Source organism: Polyodon spathula, chromosome 2 (genome assembly GCF_017654505.1).
Source record: "Polyodon spathula isolate WHYD16114869_AA chromosome 2, ASM1765450v1, whole genome shotgun sequence".
Taxonomy (NCBI): Eukaryota; Metazoa; Chordata; class Actinopteri; order Acipenseriformes; family Polyodontidae; genus Polyodon; species Polyodon spathula.
Window position 1 is genome coordinate 31,831,599 of NC_054535.1, and position 25,447 is coordinate 31,857,045.

Genomic DNA, 25,447 nt, shown 5'->3' on the forward strand with positions numbered 1-25,447 from the left:
ATTGAAATAGCCGGTATAAAAACTATTTTGTCATCTTGTTTTGCGCCGTTCCCAGCATCTTGTGTTTAAGGAGGATAACTAGCTTTGTCTGTTCGTAGCTGGAACTACTGAGCCCTTGTCTTCTGTGCTGGCAATCTCGATATCTAACACACTTAAACACAGATCCCTGATATAAATAAGCAGGACACCACACTGTCCACCAGACTACATAAATGAAGCATAACCAACTTAAAGCTATAAAACAATACAAACGAAAACACACAAAATGCCGATACTTCCTCCGTACCCAAGCAAATACAGGAGAAATTTGGACAATGACTGGTTATGACGGGGGCTTTTATGGAGGAAGTGACATGGGCTTTGGCGCTGATAAGGATCACATCAATGATCGCTGGGTAAGAGATCAGTTTGTTACCTCCTGACCAAGCAACATGGAGACCAGGAGTTCACTCTGTGTGGAGTTCAGAAATACATCCTACAAAAGCTATATCTGTACCATATTCCCAAATGCAACTTTGAACACACATCTTACCACAGTTTTACATGCAGATGACAAGACAACTACAGTCAACATGGCTCTAAGGCACACGATGCACTTGTTCAACTTGGATAAATTACAAAGTGTCAGCAAAGAAAAAACAAAGACTGCCCATTTTTTACCGCTGGTGGTGGCTCCTGGTCGTTTTGCCAAGATGCATCAGAGCCTTTTTCCCTGCAAGTAAAAACATAAACATTCAGTTATTTCATATTTCAAAATAACTTAGCAACCACTTAAATCTGAGCTTACAGAGAGCCGTTTTCACTAGCGCCTTTTTCTTTAAAATCCGCGACGTGGAGGTTCAGTGCATGTGGTCCAGAACAGTGCAGTCAGTATAAGGCAGCAGGAGCAAAAGTAAGGGAAACAGTATGAACACTAAAAATTCCATGTTCTATTTTTTTATTTTGCATGTGTCGGACAAAAAAAAAAAAAAAAAAAAAAAGTCCTATTATTTTACTTTGAAGTTGTGTCTAACTGTTGGAAAGAGCAGTCTCAACACCAATATTGATGCGTCAAGAATGAACTTTGGTGCCAATATAGGTCTATGTTACCCATAAAATAAAAAGTCAATATAGCAACCATCTCAGTTCAAAGTGAAGGGAGCCGTTAGATTTTGTCTGCAGATTTTCCTTAACACTTTAATGGTTTATGAAATATTAGCATTAGAAAGTGCAGCTGAATAGATGACAGGTTTGCAAACTCATACAAGCTCCTCTTATGGAGATGATTAAATATGGAAAAACCACACCATTGCTAAATTTTAAACTCCACAAAAAGCAAAAGTTCTTATACAGATATTTCAACTTTTATGCATCGCATTACAATTCAAGTCTTAATTTCTTCTACTCTGTATAAATTAAACAGTTTTCTTCAGAATCGAAGCAAATTATTTCTCTATTCAGTGCCTGGATTTTCAAGGACGAGAATTAGTTTGGATTTCTGCATTCTCAAGGGTCTCAAAACTAATTTCAGTCTCTGTGGTTAAAGAACAGAGGGAAGTTTTGATGGCTTTAAATTTCTCTCAAAAGATCAAATTAAAAGCTAAAGGAAGAAAAGTAATTAACTCTTGAGGATGTCAAAGAGTTGGGCAAAGTTAATGTGCACATTATGCCTTGAACATCTATTCACGCTGGTCTTCACTTTGGGATTTCAACCGGCACACCAAAAGAAACAAACACATGGCTTTTTGCCTCATCTGACTCTGCCATAGCAACACATTCTTCTCAGTCATTATTAACATCTAATTAATACAAACAGAAAACTGAACACGGAAAATAAGATTACTTTAGTGTACCAAAGAGGAAGTAAACTAGAGGGAGCTTAAATCAGAAATACAGTATTGAATACCAATTGAGCCCCAAACTCAAAAAATTGTTTTTTTTTAAAATGAACAATTGATTCCACTCATTAACTTTTGTCGAACTGTGACTACTCTGGTATGTGTTTCATAGTTTTGCCATTTTTTCATTACCTCAACTATAATTGTATATAGGCCTAATGCATACAATACTTTTGTGGTTCCACCATTCCCACTCGTTCAGCAAAGGCTTGCCATATATTTTCTTCAAGTCTTTGTATGATTTAACAAATTCTTTATGGTTGCCTACAGCCAGAATTAGTTTTTCCAAGCCCATGTATCTTGGATAACAACTGCACCACAAGAAAATTCATGTATAGACCCGGAACTCATACAAAGTTCCCTGAAAGGAAAACCACAAGTACTTCCTGTGCGCTGGTCTTATGGGGATGTGGAAATAGGTGAACCAGGTCGTCTGGCCTGATTGACTGCAACAGCTGTTGCATTGTCAATATTTTGAACGTCCTTCGGCTCAGATACCGGTTGAGGATCGGTCTGAGGTCACCATCCTGCTTTGGCACAAGTACCTGGAGAAAGAACTGCAGGACTGAGGAACCTACTAAAGCCTCTTTGGCAAGCAGCCACACGCCGGTCCCAAACATAACCTCTGGCAGCAGGAGCAGCCGTTCGTGCCACTCAGAGGCTGCTGGGGCCTTTTGTTGTGAGAAAAATCAACAGAATTTGATAAATTATATGAAAACATATCATAAAAAACAAACATTTTGTTTGAATTGAGTACTTTTGAATGACTAATACATATTGTAACTTGTTCTACATGTCGGTGCAACGCAGTGGTACACTTGTAAAGTATGTGTATGGTTATGGTTCTGATTAACAAAATAAAAATGAATGTATTATATTGTACAGCTAGAAATTGAATGCAATTGTACTGCATCGTATGCAACAAAAATGTTTCATTTACTGGTTATTAGATGGTGCACTGTTTAGTTGTTTTTACTGTAATCATCACTGTTTAATACTTTTCTTTAAAATTTGAATTAATACAACTAAATTATAAAAGCCAATGCAGCGGGAACTATTGTCTTAGTATGGTTTTGGAAAGAAATGTTCAGTAAAGCAAAGATGATATGTTCTTGAACCTGTTTGGGTACTTGATAAGCTAAAATAAAATACCGACAGGTTAATACAGACGTAATGTGGGATGTGTAACTTGATTTTACGATTTTTAATGGAATAAAATATAGTAAACAAGGGTTATTTCGAGACTAAACCTGTGTATCTATCTTTACTTATCGGTGTTGAGAATGTAGGAAAAAAAAATAAAAAAAAAAAAAAAAAAAAAAAAAAAAAGTATTTTAAAACACCAAAAAAGTAGGGCTCCTGATTTTCCATTCTTGGGAATGGCAAATTCCGTTTTTCAAAACGACCAATTCCGTTTTTACCAATTTATTAAGAATTAACAATGTCATTTCAACAAATACAATTTTTACATAAAAAATCTACTTAATTTTTTTTAGATACAGTAGTTTTCAGGAAAAAAAAGCAGTCCACTAGTAACAATGTACTGTAGGTCAGTCAACAAATAAAGGTGTTTTGTTAGAAAAAACAGCATATTGCTGGCATTACAATATACAAACTAGTCAAAAACGAGGGGCATTATTACAAAAAATTTCATAAAATTACAAATTAAATACAATGTTCAGGACACTTATCCTCTCATATGTAGTTTCATCCTCAACAATCACAGATTGGTTTATGCTGTACTTGCTGTGAAACTGCTTGCATGTGTTTCTCGTATACCCTGGACAGACAGAGCAGCCTTAGTTAGAGCAGGGCTCTTCAACTATTTTTTTTTATTTTTTTTTTTAATTTAACAGGGCCAGATTGGAAAACAAGTTAGAAGTAGGTGGGCCAGAGTATTTTACTCTGCATATTTTTAAGCAATAAAATATTATATAACTTAATGTTCATATATTGAAACGACTTACATATTTTACCATATGAATAGTACTTTAACGGTTTATCATTACAAAAATTTTAAAATGTATGCAACATATTAATAGTATAACTTAAGAGATGAGCACTTTTACTTTTGAGCTTCTATGCTGTGCCCTCTGGATACATATTTCCAAAAGATCCTTGTTTGGTTTCAAAATGCCTTTTCACATTTACCAACACACATTCATTGCACAACAAACACATTGGCTTTGCGTTTGGTAAAGTTGGTAAAAAAAATAAAAAAAATAAATAATTGTTCCACTCGTTGACTACAATTTTCTGATCTTACTACAATAGCTAAAGTAGAGAGAGACATGTTATAGCAACACAAGTAAAAGAAACTAAAAACCACTCTGAGTGCGTAGTATTATTAAGGAGTTAATGATAAATTAGAAAGTTATAAAACTAAAGGTTTCACCTCAACCACCGTGTTGTTTCCTTGTGTTGAGCGGACGATGGAGTAACAGATTTGCGAGAATAACTAAATAAATGAATACATAAATTCAATTAAGTTTTTGTAAATCAGGGGGGTCGAGTTTTTTTTCAGCTCCTTTCGCTTTTCTGTATATACAACTCTAAAATTATTCCACAGAACACAACACAAAACTATTTTAAAAAATTGCTTTTTTAAAAAACTCGACTCACACAGCACACAGGCAGCGCTGCAGCAGACAGACACTCCATCAGAGTAACGCCCACAAAACCACCTGTTTTCTCATTATCCAATGATCCAAATAAACATACAAAAACATGTTATACAAGCGTGATCGCTGGGCTTGTGGGTAAGCAATCTTTTTTTTTTTTATAGGAGAATAACAGCGGTAAAAGACTGCACAATTTGTTTGTTTCTTGCAGTTGCAAAGAAGAATTCCATTCCCAAAATGCCAATTCTGTTCCCAATGCTTAATTCCGCAATTCAGTGCCCCTAAAAACGGGGAGCAACTTTTATGCCAGTGCGACCTATAAAACATTTTTTTAATGTAACTAGCCATTAAATACTGACATCAGCTGAATCCAAGTAAAGTTACTTTGTTTATTTAATAACCCACAAATAATTCAAAACAAGGAACACACCTGGTTGTGCAAATGTTGATCTTACTCCATCCATTCTCCATTTTCCGTTTTTTATTAGTCATTGCTTTGTTCTGCTTAGCATTAAGTATGTCTTTATATTAATTACCAACTTAAATTACCTTTCTAATTTCAATGTTACCCCATGCTATATACATGTATTTAATTAATTTCAGCTTGCACGTTTAAAGTTAACCAGTGCCATACTCCCGGAAGTGGTTTCACGACTGTCTAGCTACAGAGCAGAAGCTGCTGTGTGCCACCATTACAGGGGAACTCAGGCAGGGGATCTGTTTACATTACAATTAAGGCAACAAAGTTGGCAACAATTTTGTACAGAATACATTTAGCGGCGAACTTTGCTGTTACAAGCACTGCATAATTAAAATTAGGGTCCTTCCGTTTAATATGCAAACAACATCTGACTTAACACTTGTCAAGCATCTGCATTTAAAAAATATAGTAGCTAATATACATGGTGTTTTTTCATGTACTCGAATATGTAATCTGCTATTTGAATAGTTTTTTTTTCGTGTAAATCGACTACACTGACCCATCCCTAGTATTACCCATTAATACAATTGTGCGTTTACTGCAACACCGAGACATTTATTTCTTTACTTTTTTGGCTGCAAAACCCAAGCAAACAGAGACCATAAATCCAGGGAACAGGCTGCACTCCTAACACCTTATTTTATATTCCATGGCTACAGTTGACAGATGTAGTAGAAAATAACCAGTGTGACGCTAAGGGAACTGCAAACACATCAACTGTACCACAGTTCACCATAAAACCAACAAATTAACTTGTTCTGCAACATTGACACTTATAAAACAATAACAATAACTTAGAACAATGTATGTTCAATATGTTAAGGCTCTGCATAATAATAAAAACATTGAACAACTTACTTCTTAAGTTTTTCCGTAAAGATGTACTCAGTAAAGTCTTTGACTGAAGGAGCATAATACATTTTCTCTTGCATTTTGATGTCTTTTTCTGCAATATGTTTATGAGAGTTAAATCGAAGAACATAATAAGGATGGAAGACCGGTCCGAATATTTCAAATATCTGTGAAAAAATAAACACATAAAAACAAATAAATAAAAACAATAATAATAATAATAATAATAATAATAATAATAATAATAATAGCCACATATGGTGTTTTACTATTTCTATAACAGAATACAGATGTATCCTCCTCCCCCAACCACTTGCTCTATTTCAAAGTCAGAAAAAAACATATGAATCCAAATTAACATGTATTTATACTAAAGTAATACAAAAATGACTACAAAAGATTTAGAAGTGAGTAGTTTTTCAAGATTTACGATTATACTGTATTTACAATCATTTTTGTATTACTTTAGTATAAATACATGTTAATTTGGATTCATATGTTGTTTTTTCTGACTTTGTGAACGAAAAGACGCACATTTGTCCGTTTACCCATTTGAAATAGTGATATTTTGAAATATCACTGTCCTGGTCACAAAAGCAAAGTCTGTGGGGAATAATAGCCATTTTCTATACTTTTGAAGCATAAGCAATTAGGAAATAACACTTACTACCCAGGAACAAAAATTGTGTTACATAGTGTTATGTAGCTGAGAAGGAGTGTGATTGACCCAATAATATTACTGTAAACCTGTCAGCTGAGATGGAAAATGTTCTATTACTAGTTATCTAATCAGAGACAAGCTCCTGTATTTTTTATTTATTTATTTTATTTTATTTTTTAACACAGTGGTTTATTGCATTACGGGGGCATTTGCTATCTTGTTTAAACCTTTACTACCTTTATACAAATCGAGGTCTGTGGATTGAAATTAGGCGATATATAGATATATATATATATTATATATATATATATATATATATATATATATATATATATAGAGATAGATAGAGATAGAGATATATATATATATATATATATATATATATATATATATAGATATAGATATTGTGTTTGACTGCTGTAAATCCGGTATTGTAACAATCACAACAAAAACATTTGAATGTGTGCTCAAGTCCTATAATATTTTCGAGAATTTCAAGCTTGATTAAATTTGGTTAACAAGGGGAGGTTTCTGTACAAAGTGCCAAGGTCTCACATATATTGTTGTTAGCACGCACAGAACTATGACAAAAGAAAAGACAGTATTAAATATCAACCAAACATATGGCACACTACTTAAAAGAAAACTAAAAAAAGGTCAGTTTCCCCTTAGATTTGGTATGAATATTCTAGATTAAAGAATATTAAACATATTTTTAAGAGTTTATCACCTTTTTTTTATTCCATAGTGGAACTTCATTTACACAGTACATTTAGTAAAAAAATATATCAAGAGTGAGTTTTCTTCTGAAATTATCATAAAACCCTTCATGACTGCCTTGCTTAATTCTGAAAATGAAATGTACTCCAAGCTTGGACAGAACACCGCAATTTGTAAACACAGCTATTTTCCAAATATATTTAGCTACGTAACTACAAGAGCAGTATCAATTATTTAAAATGATAATTACACTGACAAATTGCATTCCATTCTCTTGTATAACATTTAAAAATGAGGTAATAGATGTATTTTTATTGTCAACATCACTACAAATTACACCTGTTATCTGTCTTCCTCTTGCCTTCTCTGTGACTGCAAACCATTCTAAACTGTATTAATCAAACTAGCCCCCATTAGCAGGGCTGCATGTCAGGGTGAGTTCAGAGTTGGCTGATTTTTCTGCAATTGACAGTGAACAGCAGTCCTATATCTCTTATATTTTCGAATGTGTAAAATATTTATAGATATACCTGCCTAACTCTATTTGTTAGAAGCTGTCTAATTTGTTTTAAACTTACCTTTCCTATAGCAAGTCTTCCTTCATTAAAAACTACACTTTCATCTTTAAGCGGCGGTGTATCCTTTAGTGACTCAATTATTACTGAAAAGAAAAAAATGAAAAATATTTTAGTATTTTTCTAGAAATAACATAATGCATCGACAACATCACCAAAAAAAAAAAAAAAAAAAAAAAAAAAAAAAAAAAAAAAAAAACAACACTATTTATGCAAATATGTAGGTCCCTGTATATTTATACTTAACTTTTGGAGAGAGCAACACATTTAAATCTTTGAATGAAAAATAAGGGGTAAATACAGTGGCACTTTGCATCTTAAAAGGCATTTGCAAAAACAGCAAGAATTTGTAAATCACTTTAAATTATTATCTCAGCAAGAAAGGATCATTACTGAAGTATATAAAAAGATAAAAAGTTCTAATGATCATAAAATAATGACAACAATGCTTCATTCAGAGAACATGTATTCAAAATAAATATATAAACCAATAAATATCTCTGCATTAATCTGATCACTGCACTGACTTAAATTTGTCCCTTCATGTCAAGGACAATTTCATATGTATTACACAGGTGTGATGAATACAGACACATCACTAGTAAAATGGATCACATATAACAGTTCATGATCATGTCTCTTGCTGTGGATCCATAAACATCTGCCATGTTTATGGCTGGTATGTATGAAAAATCGTATTTTGTGATTTTTGTGGAGATTCTTCAATATCCTTGGACCTAGCTGAATCTCAACAATTTAGCTTGATTAAAAAATATATATCTATTTCTAGTACACACCCTCTGAATATTGCCTGTCTGCTTCCTCGCTGTCCTATATGTTCAATCTATCTATTTAAATTTAGTGTAGCAAATAAAGTTGCATTTTTTTTTTTTTTTTTTTTTTTTTTTTAAATCGTAAGAACAGTGTTTGCGGTCAGTGGCAATACAGTAACCACAACTACAGTAAATACTGATGTATAGGTCACACTAGTGTAAAAGTCGCTCTCCCCTTTTTGAGAATTCAAATTATAAGAAAACACCTTTTTGTGTATGTGAGAGGGGAGGGATCTGGACTGGCCATCAGGCACATACGTGAGCTTGTAGTGGGTTCGGACACCACGTGTATTCCCACGCTGTCAGGCAATGTCTCGTTGACAGGAGTCAGCTGTGAAGGAATCGGCTGACGCTCAGTCATTGGCTTGGGGGGGGTCCCTCTGTCAAGGGACTGTTTTGTATCCTCTATGGCTCATACAGGAAGTATAGTGCAGCGTGACTTCATGGCAGAATCATGACACTGAAGGGAAACTGTAAACTCTGGAGCAGTGAGTCAGGGAGACAGTGCGGCATCTCCAGCGTGAGATACACAGACTCGGTGGTGCAAGCAAGTCACGCACTGGTTATTTACTTATCACTATCTTATAGCTTAGCAGGACTGAGCCGTCACACAGTGTATAAGAGAGCATACTGAGCAGTGCCTGTTTCTCTGGGGTTCCTCCACTAGAGGGAGCAATGAGACACGGGTTAAAAACCTGCACTAAATTCTGTAGTTTTTCCTTGAAGGGTTTTGTTTTCCTTTTTCCTTTTTCCTTTTACTTATTCTTTTTTGGTTTACACACCTGCATGTGTGATTTATGAAGATGAGGTACAACACCATTGCTGGTAGAGAGCCACCGAACTGTCACTGAAGCACCTGCCAACTGAGCATGGAATAATAAATCTGGGCACCTATGCTGGCATTTCATATTCGAACTTTGTGTCTGCCCTATGTTTTCCCACACCCATCCAGTGTTTTTTTTTTTTTTTCCTTCCTACATGTTCAGCACTGATAAATAAAGAAAACTCCACATTTAGTTTTGAAATAACCTTTACCCTTAAATAACTTTACAGTGTTGTTTTTTGTTTGTTTTTAATTAAACTGCTAATAGAAACATTGCTTTTTTCAAAATTTCTAAATAACTGGTTCTAGTCAATTTGTCAAAATACATAAAAATACACACAATACTATTACTGTGAATCCCAGTAGTAACAGTGTAAATCACTGACAAGTGGTACTTGAATGGATTTAAAAAGTTTTAATTAACAGAGCACCAGTAAGTACAATCAAGTTATACATCCTACATCACACCTGTATTAACCTATTTTATTTTAGATTATCAAGTATCCAAACAACTTTAAGAACATATCTTTGCATTAATGAACATTTCTTTTGAAAACCACTTAGACAAAACAATAGTTTCAGCTGCATTGCCTTTTACAGATGTGTGTATTAAAACTTTCTTTCACCATATTTTAAAATTTGTCTTTGTTTCGTCTCCAGTCACATACTATTTTTTCATTAATTCCAAACTCTCCTTAAGCATTGTGATATCCTTTTGTGGTATACTTTTCGGCAAAGCCAAAAACAAACAATTTCAAACCTGTTTAGCTTTTTCATTTTTTGTCTGACTGTCCTACTTTATCGTGGTCTCAAAGACAACTGCATTTAGGGCTGTGTCCAAAGGTTCGTTCGCTAGGCAGTGATTCGAAGATTGTTTTAAACCTTCGAAGGTTCGGCAGATGCCATTCACGCACCGTTTTTTTTTTTTTTTTGTTCCCGTCAATAGAAACTATTTGACAGTATGCGAATACTATAAATAACACATTAAATGTCACTCGCATGCAAAATTCGATCTTTAAATTTGTGCAATGCATATTATGTAAACAAAATTTGTTATTAAAATCTGCAACCAAATCGTTATATGTACAGTGACTATACAGTGCCCCCCTTGGATGTTTTCACAGTTTGTTGTGTTACAACCTGAAATCTTTATGCATTTAAATGGGATTTTTTTTCCTTTGATTTAGCACAACCTACTCAACACTTTCAATGTGTGAAAAGATGGGGGTGGTAAAAAAAATAAAAAAAATAAAAAAAAATCTATAAAAATAAAAACCTGTAAAGTCTTCATTAGATAAGTATTCACCCCCTTTGCTGTGACACTCCTGAATAAGCTCAGGTGCAACCAATTGCCTTCAGAATTCACACAGTGAGTTAAATGGAGTAGCATGTTTTAAAATTGAAATACATGTGTGCTATACAGCAACATGTTTCTGGTAACTGCACAACTGAGACCGATGCAGCTACCGTTATTTTTTAATGTATTCATTTTAGTAATTTATCTCCATATACAGCAGATCATCACATAGCCAATTGCTGTGGTGCCATAGTATGGGTAGATATTATAGAAATGAATGGGTTTGGCAATTGCCTCCAAGTACTTTTTCTAATTGGTGCAACAGAAAGACTGACACTGGAGTGGGTTTTATTGTCGGTCGATCTGGCGCTTCACTGGTGCACTCTGCGTTCATGCTGTAGTGGGCGTGGTATGGACAAGAAAACTGTGGTATGTAAACAATGATGCTAAACAAAATTGCCTTATCACAAAAACACAAGTTCAATGCTTCATCACTTGAAATAAACATTCAGAATTACTGTGGATGGAGTTACTGAATGCAGTAAAAAAGCAAACATTCATAATAAACAGAACGCACTAGATGGCGACTGTGAACACGTATTTTAAAAGGACGTTTTTCAATTCAGAGAACGCATAAAGTGTAAATTATGTATAGGTTTTAATTTACCAGTACACTTTTATGCAAATCATTTGTTTTATTTTAAAAGTCCTTGATATCTATGTAATTTGTCAACAAAGGGATAGATAGATAGATAGATAGATAGATAGATAGATAGATAGATAGATAGATAGATATCCCTGAACAGTAGAGCTAATGTAATAATGTATTGGAATTTTTGCATTTGATAGATTATGTAACACATGTAAGCTGTTTTTATTTATTTATTTATTTTTTATAATAATTATTATTGGTTTTGTTCTTTGAATATAATGTAAAAAAATAAATTCATTATTCATTCATTATAAAAAGGTTTAGTGTAGTTTATTCACTTTGTGCCCACAGGGCCAGCACAGATACATTTCAATAGTGCAGCACTCCTATAAAGACAGATATTTACCAAGATAAAAATAATAATACAAATGCTTTTAAAAAAGAACAAATTCCCATGGGACTTTTTTTTTTTTTTTTAGATTCTATTGATTTTTTAGTATTACATGTAGGATAAACGTGCAGGGATGAATCTACTGATTAATCTACCCGTTAATCAACAAATGCTCATAAATAAACTGATAAAAATTGGAACCGAGCGACAGCCCTGATTTCATTATGTGCTTTGGTGTGTACGTGTTTTGGGTTTTTTATGTATCGTAATGGCACTAAATGAAGTGCACTCAAGATTTTAAAGCAAACCAGCAACAGGCTTCAAACTGGGTTCTAATTTGATGCATTGATTCACCAATATGTAATTGAAGCTCAGGATATTTAGGACAGATAATCAGTAATTGATGCATTGATTGATTGCACCACTAGAATCCGGTAATAATAAACTACAAAAAATAACAAAGTTGAAATGTATTTGACTTTGAGACAAAACTAATTTAATGTAATCTTAATTCAGATAACAAACCACAAAAATTGTGTCTACTGGGGAGATTTCATTCCAAATCCAAACATAGCTTTCATTGAACTACTCATACCACGTGGTAAGAGAAAATAGACGTGCATGACCTTTCAACCAACAGCTACATTTCTTCACTATTACTAGCACTAATGCTGCACTCCACTCAGGGCAGACTCATGAACGATGGCCGACTCCTTTGCCGTAGTTACTCACGTTATAAGGGCAAAGCCACAAAGAACATGCCCTCACCTAGCTCATTATCAGCCAGATTTGCAACGACTGTTATCAGGGCTTTTCATTTACCGTCAGGAAGAAACAATAAGTGATCTGTCTACCTAGATACAGTGCAGTAAACTTCATTGTATCCATGTATTCTGAAGACAGAAGTTGAAACTTTGTATCTTTTAATTTACAAAAATGAGCACCATATTCCTTCGAATTCAAGAAAGACCAAATTTCCCACTCTCAATTTGAAGAAAAAATAAAACATCAAATAAAAGATGCATTTACAAAGATACAACCTCAGTTACGCATATGAAGGCAGATTGCAGCAGTGTGCTGTCACACAGTATTACAGTTATGTGCTCATTTCAAGTCATGATTACTCACATCAGTTTTTCTCCCTTTTTGTGAACTGTGGTATTGTAGAAAACTACAGGGGTCTGATCAGTATTTCCAATCTGTCCAAGCTAGAACTGTTTGTTAGAGCTGAGCCTAATAGCGAAATGATGAAATTGAAAAAAACTTGTTCGCTAGTCTTGTTCATCTAGACAACGTGAGGAAGCTATAAGAAAAGGCCTACAAGGTGCTTGGATATATGGTGAAAATTGTTGAACTTAAAATCAAGGGAAGTTATGTTAAAACTGTACAATGCATTAGTAAAACTTCATTTAGAATATTGTGTTCAACTGTGGTTACTTCACTACAAAAAGGATATTGCTGCTCTAGAAAGAGTGCAAAGAAGAGCAACCAGAATTATTCCAGGTTTAAAAGGCATGTCATATGCAGACAGACTTAAAGAACTGAATCTATTCAGTCTTGAACAAAGAAGACTATGCGGTGATCAGATTCAAGCATTCAAAATTCTAAAAGGTATTGACAATGTCGACCCAAGGGACTTTTTCGACCTGAAAAAAGAAACAAGGACCAGAGGTCACAAATGGAGTTTAGATAAAGGGCCATTCAGAACAGAAAATAGACCTGGTAAGTAATTCATGGTCAAGAAAAACGTGATACGGACCGTGAAATCTGGTCTTTTGTGTACTGTTACCCTATGGTAAAATCCAATCCAGTTATATATATTACATTACATGTTTGCGATGAGATTGTAATCTTGCTTCAAATTTAAAACAGAAAGCTCCTCATTAACAGGACTGGATATACTGTCCTGCTACAGACCCATCACTAGCTCTGAGCTGTCTGTCAATTCCAACAAACTCTGGATGCAAAGAGAGCTGTGTCTTAATATGGACAGGTATTTACACTGCAGAGACAGGGAATGAAGAAAAATAGCATTTCAGAATAATTTGAGTTACTGTTGCATACAATGTAAAAACAGATTTTTTTTCTTTTTTTTTTTTTTTAACAGAAATGCAATTAACTATTTTCTTTTAGCGTTTCTACTTTGTTAGTCACATGCTTTTTGTTAACTTCAGGGCTTAAATGTTTATATTTTGCTGTTTTTAACATGTTCATAACTTTGTTACAGCACCGTGAAATTTAAGATTTAAGTAGCTGAAACAGTGAAATTTAAGATTTTTAAAATGTTATGACCGTGAAATTTATGAAAATGTACCATGAATTTGGTAGGACCCTAATCACAATTATATATATATATATATATATATTATATATATATATTTATATATATAGATATATATATATATATATTATATATATATGATAGTATTGTTTTGATTTAAAGTGAAAACTGCTATGCAATAGAATTGCTGCGGCTGGTTTCACTGACACCAATTAGTACTAACCCAATGTTACCGGTGGTAAGATAATCTGATATTACTGCTATTCCAGGTCAATGAAACCAGCCATACATCTAATGACAGATTACTTAGCGTAGTTCCCATGCATTATATTATTGTATTATTGCAATCACCTGAATGGAGCAGAATAAATGAACATGCATCAGATGAGCTATAACCTTTACTTAATGAACTGAATTTTATGAGGAAACCGCAAACTTCAACTACAATTCTCCGATATCTAAAAGCTTATAAATGTTGCATTAACATAAATAATTAACGTCCGCTTAATTTATTCCTTTATGCTTTTTTGTTTTATTTATTTAGCTTCACTGTAAAGTCTTTTTTGTCTTGCTCAATTATATAATCTCTCATTTACAAAATTCAGTGTCAGATAAAAATATATAAGACAACGTGATAACACAGTACATGGTACACAGAATTTGAAACAGTAAATTTTATGTGTTTTGTTGTTTAAACATACCATACAACTTAAGCAATAAATTCAGCATCACCAGAGAAATACCACAACATTTGTACCAAATGATTTCTGAGATACAGGGTATCTACAGGGACATGAATAAAATGTACATACCTAATTGTTCAATTATACTTGACACAAATCCAATTGGCTTTATTTCAACATCTTCAGGCAGAATAATTGTCTCGTCTTCAACACTGGGGAGTTCCTGCATATGAAGTAAAAGCAACGTTAGCCACGTCGTAGCACAGCTAATACAGTTGGAGTATTTCAGTTGAACATCCAAAGAAACTTTTAAATGACATTATTTCTATATTAAACATGAATTGTAAGAACAAGTAATACTATTAATGATAACAATTTTCAAATCCTAACTTAATAATATGCTGTGTCATAAGAGCCTACTGTAAAATTTTAAATAAGTTGCCTCCCCAATACAGTCATGCCATTCTTTCATAACAGATTGATATATCATAAACGATCAGCACAAACTTTTTTTTTTTTTTTTTTTTTTTTTTAAAACAAAAAGTTAGTTAATGTTCAACAATTACAACCCAGCCTTTTACTACACGGTTACGCAGTTCTAAAAGGATGGTATGACCATAACATTTTATTGAGGAGTGTATGGACGGGTGGCAAGAAAGAAGCAATTACTCAGAAAGCCTCATCTTAAGTTTGCGAAAAAGCATGTAGACAATACTGCAGACGTAGAAAAAGGCTTTGTGGTCAGACGAGACAAAAACTGAACTTTCCGGTCTAAATTCCAAGCGCACTTCTGGCGCAAGCCCAACACTGCACATCACCCAGTCAACACCATCCCAACTGTCAAGCAGGGTGGTGGCAGAATCGTGTTATTGTGATGCTTCTCTTCAGCAGGGACTGGGAAGCTTGTCAGGATAGAGGGGAGAATGGATGGTGCAAAGTACAGTCGAATCCTTGAGGAAAACCTGTTAGAGTCCGTCAAGACTCAAACTGGGGAGGAAATTCACATTTCAGCAGGACAATGACTGGAAGCACAAAGCCAAAGCCACACTGGAGTGGTTGAACGAGAAGAGAATATGTTCAAGAGTGGCCCAATCAAAGTCCTGACTTGAATCCATCAAATGTATGGCGAGACTCGAAGATGGCAGTGCATCGATGATCCTTGTCAGAACTGGAGCAATTTTCTCATAAGAACATAAGAAAGGTTACAAACCATTTGGCCCATCTTGCTCATTTGGTTGTTAGTACCTTATTGATCCCAGAATCTCATCAAACAGCTTCCTGAAGAATCCCAGGGTATCAGCTTCAACAACATTACTGGGGAGTTGGTTTCAGACCCTCACAATTCTCTGTGTAAAAAAGTGCCTCCTATTTTCTGTTCTGAACGCCCCTTTCTCTAATCTCCATTTGTGACCCCTGGTCCTCGTTTCTTTTTTCAGGTTGAAGAAAAATGGGCAAATATGTTACCATCCTACTTAGCAAAGCTAGTAGATACCTATCCAAAAAAACTCATAGCAAAAAAGCATTCGGGGGGGAAATCGGTTTAAACCAAGCACAACTCAACGCCCTAGTTATGACTAAAATCATACAAGCAGAAATAAGTAATGCTAGAATATTTTCACTCAGAAATCCTGTTATGCTTTTTTTAAACACTACAAACTTTTCCTTTGACTCCATTATTCCAGTCTTAAGCTACAAGAAACCGACACTACCAACCTACAGCTCTGCCAGAACTTAAATGTTCTAGGATATTTTTAAAATAATATTAAAATCTAGAAGAGACAGTTTGAATGACATCCAATAGCTGCCTACTTTAAACTGTGAAAATACTAAATATAAATGAACAGCAGGGCTTTTCAGGCAGAACAGATAAGATGCTTTGATAAACTGATTGACTTTAACTATCTGTCATTTTAACCTTTGCAACAAGCTCTTTGTCCAGGGTTATAAAACCTGAATCTATATCTCTTTTCAAAGTAAAATGTCATAAGTGGGTGACAACCAATAGTATTTTGTCAACTATCTGAAAGATATACTGTACTGATGTATAGTTAAATTCAACTGGATTAGTATATTTAAACACAAACACAGGTTAAATTACATCTGTTGTTCAGTTTATTTTTTAAAACAAGCTTAACATTTATGAAAATAATAAAAGTACCATTTAAAAATAGAAAAATGCCAGCTTTACATTAATACACTAATTTATAACAGACTACATACAGTACATGCCATTGCATACTGGGTTTGATTTGTCATTCGTTCTTCATAACGTTGTGTGTTAACACCAAATGCATTAACAATTGGCTGAAGTTTTGCCTGAGTAAATTTTTTCTTAAAATAAACCAAATGAATGTCTCGGCATTAAAGCAATCTCCACAACAGGGCATGCTTCTTCTCAGACGACGAGCAACGTCTTGAGGAATCATGTCCCGTTCTTCACTTAAACACTGATGTCACATGGAGGGTTAAATGCTGACAAATACAATGCCCTAGAACGTACCAAAGATGTTCTACAGGATTAAGACCCAGACTTCTTGCCAGCCAGTTCATAACTTCTTTAGTTTCTTTCTCAAGTTAATTATGACAATCCTGGCACTATGACAACAGGCATTAACTTGCATCACACCAACCAGAGGGCCAATTGAACCAGCAACCATCCATAAGTGAATCACCTCCAAAATGGTCATTTTCAACAATGTTGCATTGAGCATTTGATTCATCAGTGAACAAAACAGATGCCTGACTGAGCTGCCATTTCTGGTGATCAAGGCATAAGATGCATCTTTGGTGTCGTGAGGCAATTGTGGAGCCATACCTGGTCGTATCGACTTTAAACGAACTCATACAATCTGTTTCTCAGTCTGGTCGCGTATGGGTCCTGAAGTGGATAATGAGCATATGCAGAGTGGACTGCCTATTCCTCAGTGGCCTGTTGGGTAGATATGGGCCATTGCTTGGTGTGGTTGACACCTCACAACTTTGTTCAGGACACTCCGTGTACAAACTGGTGGTTTGATAACTGTGTCCACAATCTGGAAAGAACAGAAGTGGTCACTCCGAATTGACCAGTTACACATCTTTGTGCATCCCCAGCTTCTAGCATTTAAACAGCTCTGGCAGGCTGGACTTCAGTCAATAATCACACAATACTTGACTGAAAACACACAACCATTAAGATGTAATTAAAAATATAAAATAATACACACACAAAAAAAGAAACCTTATTTATGTATAGAGACTGTCAAAATGAGAATCAGCCTGTTCAGAGAACATTTATTTCCCTTTCAGAACTGCATGTCTGCATAATGATTTTTGGCCCTAGGTGTCTGATGATGTTAACAGCCTCAGCTGGAAGGAGCCACAGGGTAATATGTATTTGTCAATTTTAATTACACCACAAAAACAAATAAATAAATGCTAAAATCCATTACTCTAGCTGGGAACAGCATCAGAACTAAAATGTGTGTCTAAAATCGTGTTTCTCAAATTAAATGTTGTTGGTGACCCCATAGTGCTAATTTTCCTAAAAATGATGTAGACTTGCTTGTGTGTTTCGAATAATTGTCTTGCTGCATGACCCAGTTGTGCTTCAGCTGCAGCTCACGGATGGATGGCCTGATATTCTCCTGTATAATTCTCTGATACAGAGCAGAATTCATGATTTCACCTGGTTAGAAGAATGGGGCGAGTCATAATGCAAGGAGTCGTCCAGGTCCTGATGCAGCAAAGCATTCCCAAAAATCATGACACTACCACCACCACGACCAGTGCCTACCGTACGTTGGACAAGGTCTTAATTGGTAATTGTGCCGTGGTTTTGGGTTTTCATCACATTCACATCACCATTCTCCTTTCAGAATTTTCTGCCATTTTTCAATATCCATGTGGTTTTAAAAAACAGAAGCCTGTTTGGGCCAGAAATCCGTCCACTTTTTTTGACCGCATAATATGTTATCTCAAAATCATGACAGCTTGAGCCGAAAAAGGAATTAGGGGCCACCCAGACCATTCTTGAGACCATCCACAGCAGTCCCCCGGTCCATGGAGCCGGGGAGCCAGGGGTTTTTTAAGGTGCGTTTTTTTTTTTGCAGTGTTTGGTTTTGGGCACCAAACCTGCGTAATGGCCAAAAATTGTCTTCTTACTAAGTGGCTGTCCACCACCAGTGTTGGGATGGTTTTTTCTTCTTCCTCCCCGCCTTGCTACTTCTCTGGCCCATGTAATTCCCGCCTCCAATTCTTTTTAGTTTTAATACTTTTTATTATTATAAATTACCGCAGGAGAAGTGTGTCTTGCTTCGATGTGTGTAGTGTGTGGAGTCCATTTTAAACAGTAGCTGAACCTGTAGCCGAAGGCGATGAACCAGAGGGCCTACCGATACGCATCTCTTGTACAGATACCTTGACGTTCGTTGTTCTAAAGGTTCTTTTGTTTTGGTGACTTTCCCCGTTTCCGTACTTCCGGGACATTTTAAAACTCCTCTGCTCTTGGTAGGTCGTCTTGCTCCTTGCATTCTTCTCTTTGTTCTTTCTTCTTTCTTTCTTTTGCTCTTTTTTTTTAGCGCTTTCCTGTTTCGCTTCATTGTATTTCGCGTTTCTTTCCTTTTCATGTGCTCGCGCCGTTTCGTTCCGTTTGTCTAATTGCTCTTTTTCCCCTTCTATCTAAAAAATAACGCTTGCTCTCTTTGGGGGGTGGGGTTGTGGGGGTTCTTCTCCGGGGTCTGTTGGGTTCCTGTGGTGTGGGGTCTGTTTCCTCTCCTCTTTGTGCTGCTTGCTCTTTTTTTTGGCGGATTGTTGTAGGATGGCCATTTCCCCTCGCTCCTACTCCCCTGCCTCCTCTTCTGCATTCCCCATTCCATTGGAAGATTCACTACTGTCCCCAAACTTTCCCTTCCCCCCCTTTTCTTCTTCCTTTCCTTCACCTTCATAACTTGACTAAAAAACAAAAAAGAGAAAAAAAAAAAAAAAGGATAAAAAAAACAAACTAAAAAAAAAATTCACTACTGTCCAAAATTTTCAAAAAAAATTTGGACAATAAAAAAAAAAACTGATTGCAATAAAAAAAAAAAGAGACTTAGAAAACAACAAAAAAAAAAAAGGCCCAAAAAAAAAAAAAAATTTAAAAAAAAAAAAAAAAAAAAAAAAACAAAAAAAAAAAAAAATACAAAAAAACCTCAAATGAAAAAAAAAAAAAAAATTAAACAAATAAAAAAAAACCTGTAAAAAACAAAAAAATAAATGGTAAAAAAAAAAAAAAGTCATGTTTTTATATTCAAAAAAAAAAAAAAAAAAAAGAAAAAAAATTATAAAAAAAAAAAAATCAAAAAAGAAAAAACCTAAATAGAAAAAAAAAAAAAAAAAAAAAAACACCAACAAACAAAAAAAAAAAAAAAAAAAATTAAAAATCTTTGGGATTTCGGCATTTAAATTTGTTTTTAAATAAAACAACTCCCTTTAATTGGGTTGAGTTAACCAGAGTGGCAAAAACTTTTTCACACCTGCTGATTGCATGTTTGATTACCTTGCACACCAAACAAATGAAAGAAGCACCAAATTTTGGTGTCATTTTTTTTTCTCTCAGACTCCCTCTGTATACTACTACAACCCACAAAAAGATCTGACCAAATTCAATGTGAAAAATGTACAAAAATGCAGAAAGTCAGACAGGTGGCAAATACTTTGTCATGACACTGTACATTACTAACATATTGAAGTTATATCCAAAAATTACTTTCGCTTTCCTTTTGCAAACACATGCTGCTCAATTATCTGCTAAACCTAACAATGGTATAAAGACTTGCAATGCTGTTATATCATATAATTATTGTATGTAAAACTGCAATATTCCAGAATAGGTTGTGAAGGCCTTACTTTGCCTATCACAAAGTAGTTAGTTACACATAGTTTGTGTGTGCATTTCACGCAGAAAAGTAGACATCACTTTTTTTTTCTTTATGCCTGCCATTGTAGTTTCTTCCTGCCATTGTAGTTTATTCACAATAAATAGTGGCAAAAGCCACATTTTCAGAAACAGCATAATGGGGTAGCTTTACGTGTATTTTTTTCCCCCCCGTCTCCAATTTGGTTATGCACAATCGAAACGTTGTACTGAGTTGGAGAACCTCAGGACAGATCGTACAAATTTTAATATTATAGTAATTAGGGATGCACCAAATCCAAGTTTTGGGGATTCAGTCGAATACCGAATCCATCTCAAAAGATCTGTCAGAATACCGAACACTGAATCTACAAAAACTAAAGAAAATTGAAGGAAACTGTCGATGGAAAAACAGACTGGCAGCTACTTACAAGGAACGCACACAATCTACAATTTTGAATACGATTTCAGTTTGAATCGTACACAATTTACCACTAGTCCCCACCCCACCCCCACCCCCCAACAGAAAATTAAATACAGAACAATTTACTTTACCTTTAGAAGAAAGGAGAGCTGCATCTTTGTCTAACCCTCTATTTTATTTAATGTCGTTAAAACCCGTGACACCTAGTCAGAGCTATGAGGAAAAAGTTACCGTAAATCTCCCTGCAAAATAAAACCCACCATGTGTTTAACACATATCAAAATAGGCTACTAAAATTAAAAAAAAATTTAATAAAACACAGCAGTTCCCAAATAGTTCAACTTGTACTGGCAGATTACAATACCATAATTTAATTTAGTAAAGCATCTTGCACATCTGACAGTTGTAAAGTTATAAAAAATATATATTTCTGTGCACCGATTTTTTTTTTTTTATTTTAATAATCTCAGTATGATCTCTACAACACGTTCAATAGACAAAGCAGCAAAGCACAAAAGTCTACAACAGTTTCCTGTTACTATATTATTGCAGGTTTACTGCATAACTTTACTCCATGAAAAGTGTGATGTGAATGTGCTGTTGCATACGGGGGTATGTTTGCATTCAGCATCTGAGTGACGTGTTTAGTGCGTGTGCCACCAGTAAATAGGGAGTTGAGAGCTGTGACAGAGTTCAAACGTGTTCTTGTTATTAAATATAACAGTTACGTTCAATACCAGATTTGTGTCTTATTTAAATAAGAACTGCACACATTGGAGGGACGTATTTTGTGCGTCTGGGCAGATATAGGATTCAGTTCCCCGAATCCTAACTATTCGGCCGAATCCGAACCCTGCTCAAAAAGAAGGTATTCGGGCCGAATCCGGAACCAAAGGTTTATTGTGAAGGCTGTTATTGCTATAAGGCGAATACCCCAGAAACGATAGATCAATTCTAACATACACTGACATGGTCGACTCGCACGGGAGTAAAGACACAGGACACTTGAGTTTAAAATTTTACAGACTGTCCCGATGTACTGTAAAAAAATCAGGAGGACCTCTGAAAAAATTACTTGAGATAAAAAGAAATGGACAGTTTGCACAGGGCTAAAATTTCAGACGTCTGTACAAATTCCAAAACCACCAATTTATGTGGTGATTTTTAGTCCTGTGCAAAACTGGTCTTTAAAGTGCATTTGTGTACAGTATGCCTGCTAGTACCAGCGGCAGTACCTTTCAACAAACAGCCCTTGACATATGAACACCCAGACTAAGTATGAAGACATGGTTATCCCTACTGATGGCTGTCACAATCAATCAGGTAAGTCTTGTCACAACAAATTTATGTTACTATATTAAAACTGTTGTTGTTAATATGAATCAAAATATCAAAATACATTTCTGACACATGTACGTTAGATGCAGATTAAATCTGGAATTATACTGCAGCTGCAATAATAAATTGGTTACTGGGATGCTTATTCCATTCCAAAAATAGACTATAACATTGTCTTATATAACAAGTGTGGGTATATCTAGCATGGGATATATTTCTGGTATAAACAGCATATTAAATGATAGTTCATGGTATACAGTTTTTATTCGTCTTAGGAGGATGTCCTTACAAGGGACATCCTCCTGCAGCGAACACAAACAGTATCACAAACGATCATTCAGTACTCTCTGTATAAACAAACTCCTAAAGAATAAAGGGCTTTTCCTCCTAATGCTTTAATCATAATCCTGTAAGGAGGTTGATTTGGTAGAGAACATTTAGAAGGCATATTAATAATTACAAATGTAAACTATGGTCCCTCCTATCGCTGTGCAAAAAAGCTAGACTACATCCACCTCCTAGTTTTAGTTTGAAACATTACTATATTGTTTTTCTTTTAAACAAGTTCACCTCTGCCTTTGAGGAAGTCCAACTTGCCCAAAATACTCAATTTGATGAAGTGTGAATAAGACTGAAAAACAAACAATAACAGAAAAGCTCTACTAAATATTACAAGACAAGCTGCTAACCAGAGCAGTTTCAGCTAAATAAAAAACAAATGCCTCTCAATAATGATCATTTATTAGCCATTAAATAAATATGCTGTCCTGTTAGTATGTGCAGACTTATTCCAACATCATGTCAGATTGCCATTTTATTCCATAGTCTATAGTAGTATAAAGAGCAGTACACATACCTCTGGTAGAATTTCATCTTTAGTTTTTAAAGGCTGTGGTTTCCTCCCTTTTCCAGGCCCTATAAAGTCATCATCATCATCATCTGCTTCAGAAAGCACAAGACAGGGTGATGTGGAGGAGGAAGAATCAGAATCACTAAATAAAATAAAAAATAGATCAGGCAATTACAGTAATATCATCCAACTTAATTTAGCATGCAGTTGCTCTACATTTACCTCCAAGGATTTTGCACAAGACATCTGATGTGGTGTGTTTGTGACTAAATGAAAAAAAACAGCTATTACACTACAACTTCCATAAGGGGCTCTCCTGTAAATTAACAGTTTTCTGGGGGTGTTTTTTTTGTCCAAATTAGAATTAACAATAATTTACTCTAATGGAAATATAGGATAAAAAACGTCAAGTCAGTAAAATTTAAAAATGAGATGCCAGCAGAATCTCCCACCTCTGTAGAACCAAGTCTGTCAGCACATCCCAATTCTCTTAACTGAAGAATGAGTTGTAAAACAGCAACAGTACATTGTCACAAAATACTGTTCCTATCGACCATAAGTTTAAATATGCATAAAAACCTTTCTGATGAAGAGTCTTTAGATGAAGTGTTTTCGTCACTGCCTTCGATAACACCCCTCTCCTGAATTTCACTCTTCACAGTCACATGAACCTGAGGAAGGGTTCCATCTTTCTCAACAAGCAAGCCTGCTGCTTCCTGTGTTCCATCAAGAATCTGCAAGTTCATTAAATTAAAGGACTGGATGTGGGCAGCCACTGAAACCTCCATCTCTTCCTCATTGGACTTCTGCTCAATAGCTTGTCTTGTCAAATCAGTTTTTAAGTCACAAATATTTGCTTCTGGTTTTTGAAACGTTACATCTGTGTCACTAAACTTCTCTGGGCCTTTTGGCAGCAAATTTCCATTTCCTTCTTTCTCACCTGTGAAATCTTCAATACCTGGCTGATGTTCACTACACCCATAGATTTCAGCATCAACTTCATTATTGATAACTGTAGTAAGTTGCAGCGTTTCCATACCAGAGTCTGATGTCTGAACAGAAAACGTTTTAGTAGCTAAGGAGTTACAATTATCTTGTTCTATCACAGCAGTGTTTTCCAAAATACTATCAACTGTCAAAGAGTCATTGGTTGGTTCTGGTTGCTGTTCCATACTGTATCAATATCTGAAAAAAAAATTAAAATGAATAAAATTAACTAAATAAATAATACACAGTGCCATACTGACGCATAATTAAGTACGTCACGTTGCATAATTAATCATTTAATTGCTTGAATCAAATTAGCATTATTGTTTGTTGTGTACATGGTAGTTCGTAGTAACTGCTATTGCTCTGTGAAAAAAAATAAACAAAAATGCTTTTAAACTCAGCAACACAAGTACTCAAGTACATGTCAAATCAGGTCATATTACAATAACCGACACATAATTTTAAAACCATCCATGATACATAACATTACGCTTTATTCAATGATACACATGTAATCCTATATGAAAAATAGAAACAAAAATATGTAACTGCACGCCAGAGTCGATATTATTTGCACATTACAGATCCTACCGATAAGTCTTAAATTAATGCAAAAAAAAAAAAAATCCCGTATTATTCTACATTTGATAAAGTTCTAAAAAAAAACGTGTTTCACATGTGCTTACCAGTCTTCCAACACAATGCTTGCCTGCCCTGCTTCTCAATCTCTTCCGGGTTGCCTGTTTTACGTACTGCGTAAAAACATCGACGTCATTTAATGAGGGTTGGTGCTTATATTCCTATTCGGCCTTGTCTGTTTCGGGGACGTTTGCACTGTGGGCGGTGTTTACAGTAATTATTCTGCGCAGATTCTGACCAATGTAGCCAATGATCTTCTAAGAATGATGATATCCGTGAACAATGGCTTATATATATATATATATATATATATATATATATATATATATATATATATATATATATATATATATATATATATATATACACACAGTACCAGTCAAAAGTTTGAGTACACTTGCTGGAAACTATTTTTTTTTTTTTTTTTTTTTTTTTTAGTATTTGACAATGTTTTATGTCATATACGTTTCTGTAAATACTTGAAAATGAAAACACATGTTACAATATACAAAACCAAACATAAGGAGTATCAAAGCAATGTTCAATAAAATTGAAAATTCTCTCTAAATCTTGGATTCCTCAAA

General features: G+C 34.8%; 1 protein-coding gene across 1 annotated transcript in view; it reads right to left on the reverse strand.

The window, feature by feature from the left end:
- The window catches only part of LOC121295316 (H/ACA ribonucleoprotein complex non-core subunit NAF1-like), a 39,839-nt gene extending 14,852 nt beyond the window's left edge, over positions 1 to 24,987 (reverse strand). Inside the window, exons 1-7 of the mRNA XM_041219797.1 lie at positions 24,911 to 24,987; positions 23,814 to 24,419; positions 23,241 to 23,376; positions 14,877 to 14,970; positions 7,791 to 7,873; positions 5,838 to 5,998; positions 661 to 712 (exon numbers count right to left, since the gene is read on the reverse strand). Coding sequence (XP_041075731.1) covers positions 661 to 712; positions 5,838 to 5,998; positions 7,791 to 7,873; positions 14,877 to 14,970; positions 23,241 to 23,376; positions 23,814 to 24,406 — 1,119 coding nt within the window. The 5' untranslated portion in view covers positions 24,407 to 24,419; positions 24,911 to 24,987. The remainder of the gene's footprint in view (positions 1 to 660; positions 713 to 5,837; positions 5,999 to 7,790; positions 7,874 to 14,876; positions 14,971 to 23,240; positions 23,377 to 23,813; positions 24,420 to 24,910) is intronic.
- Positions 24,988 to 25,447: the final 460 nt, after the last annotated feature.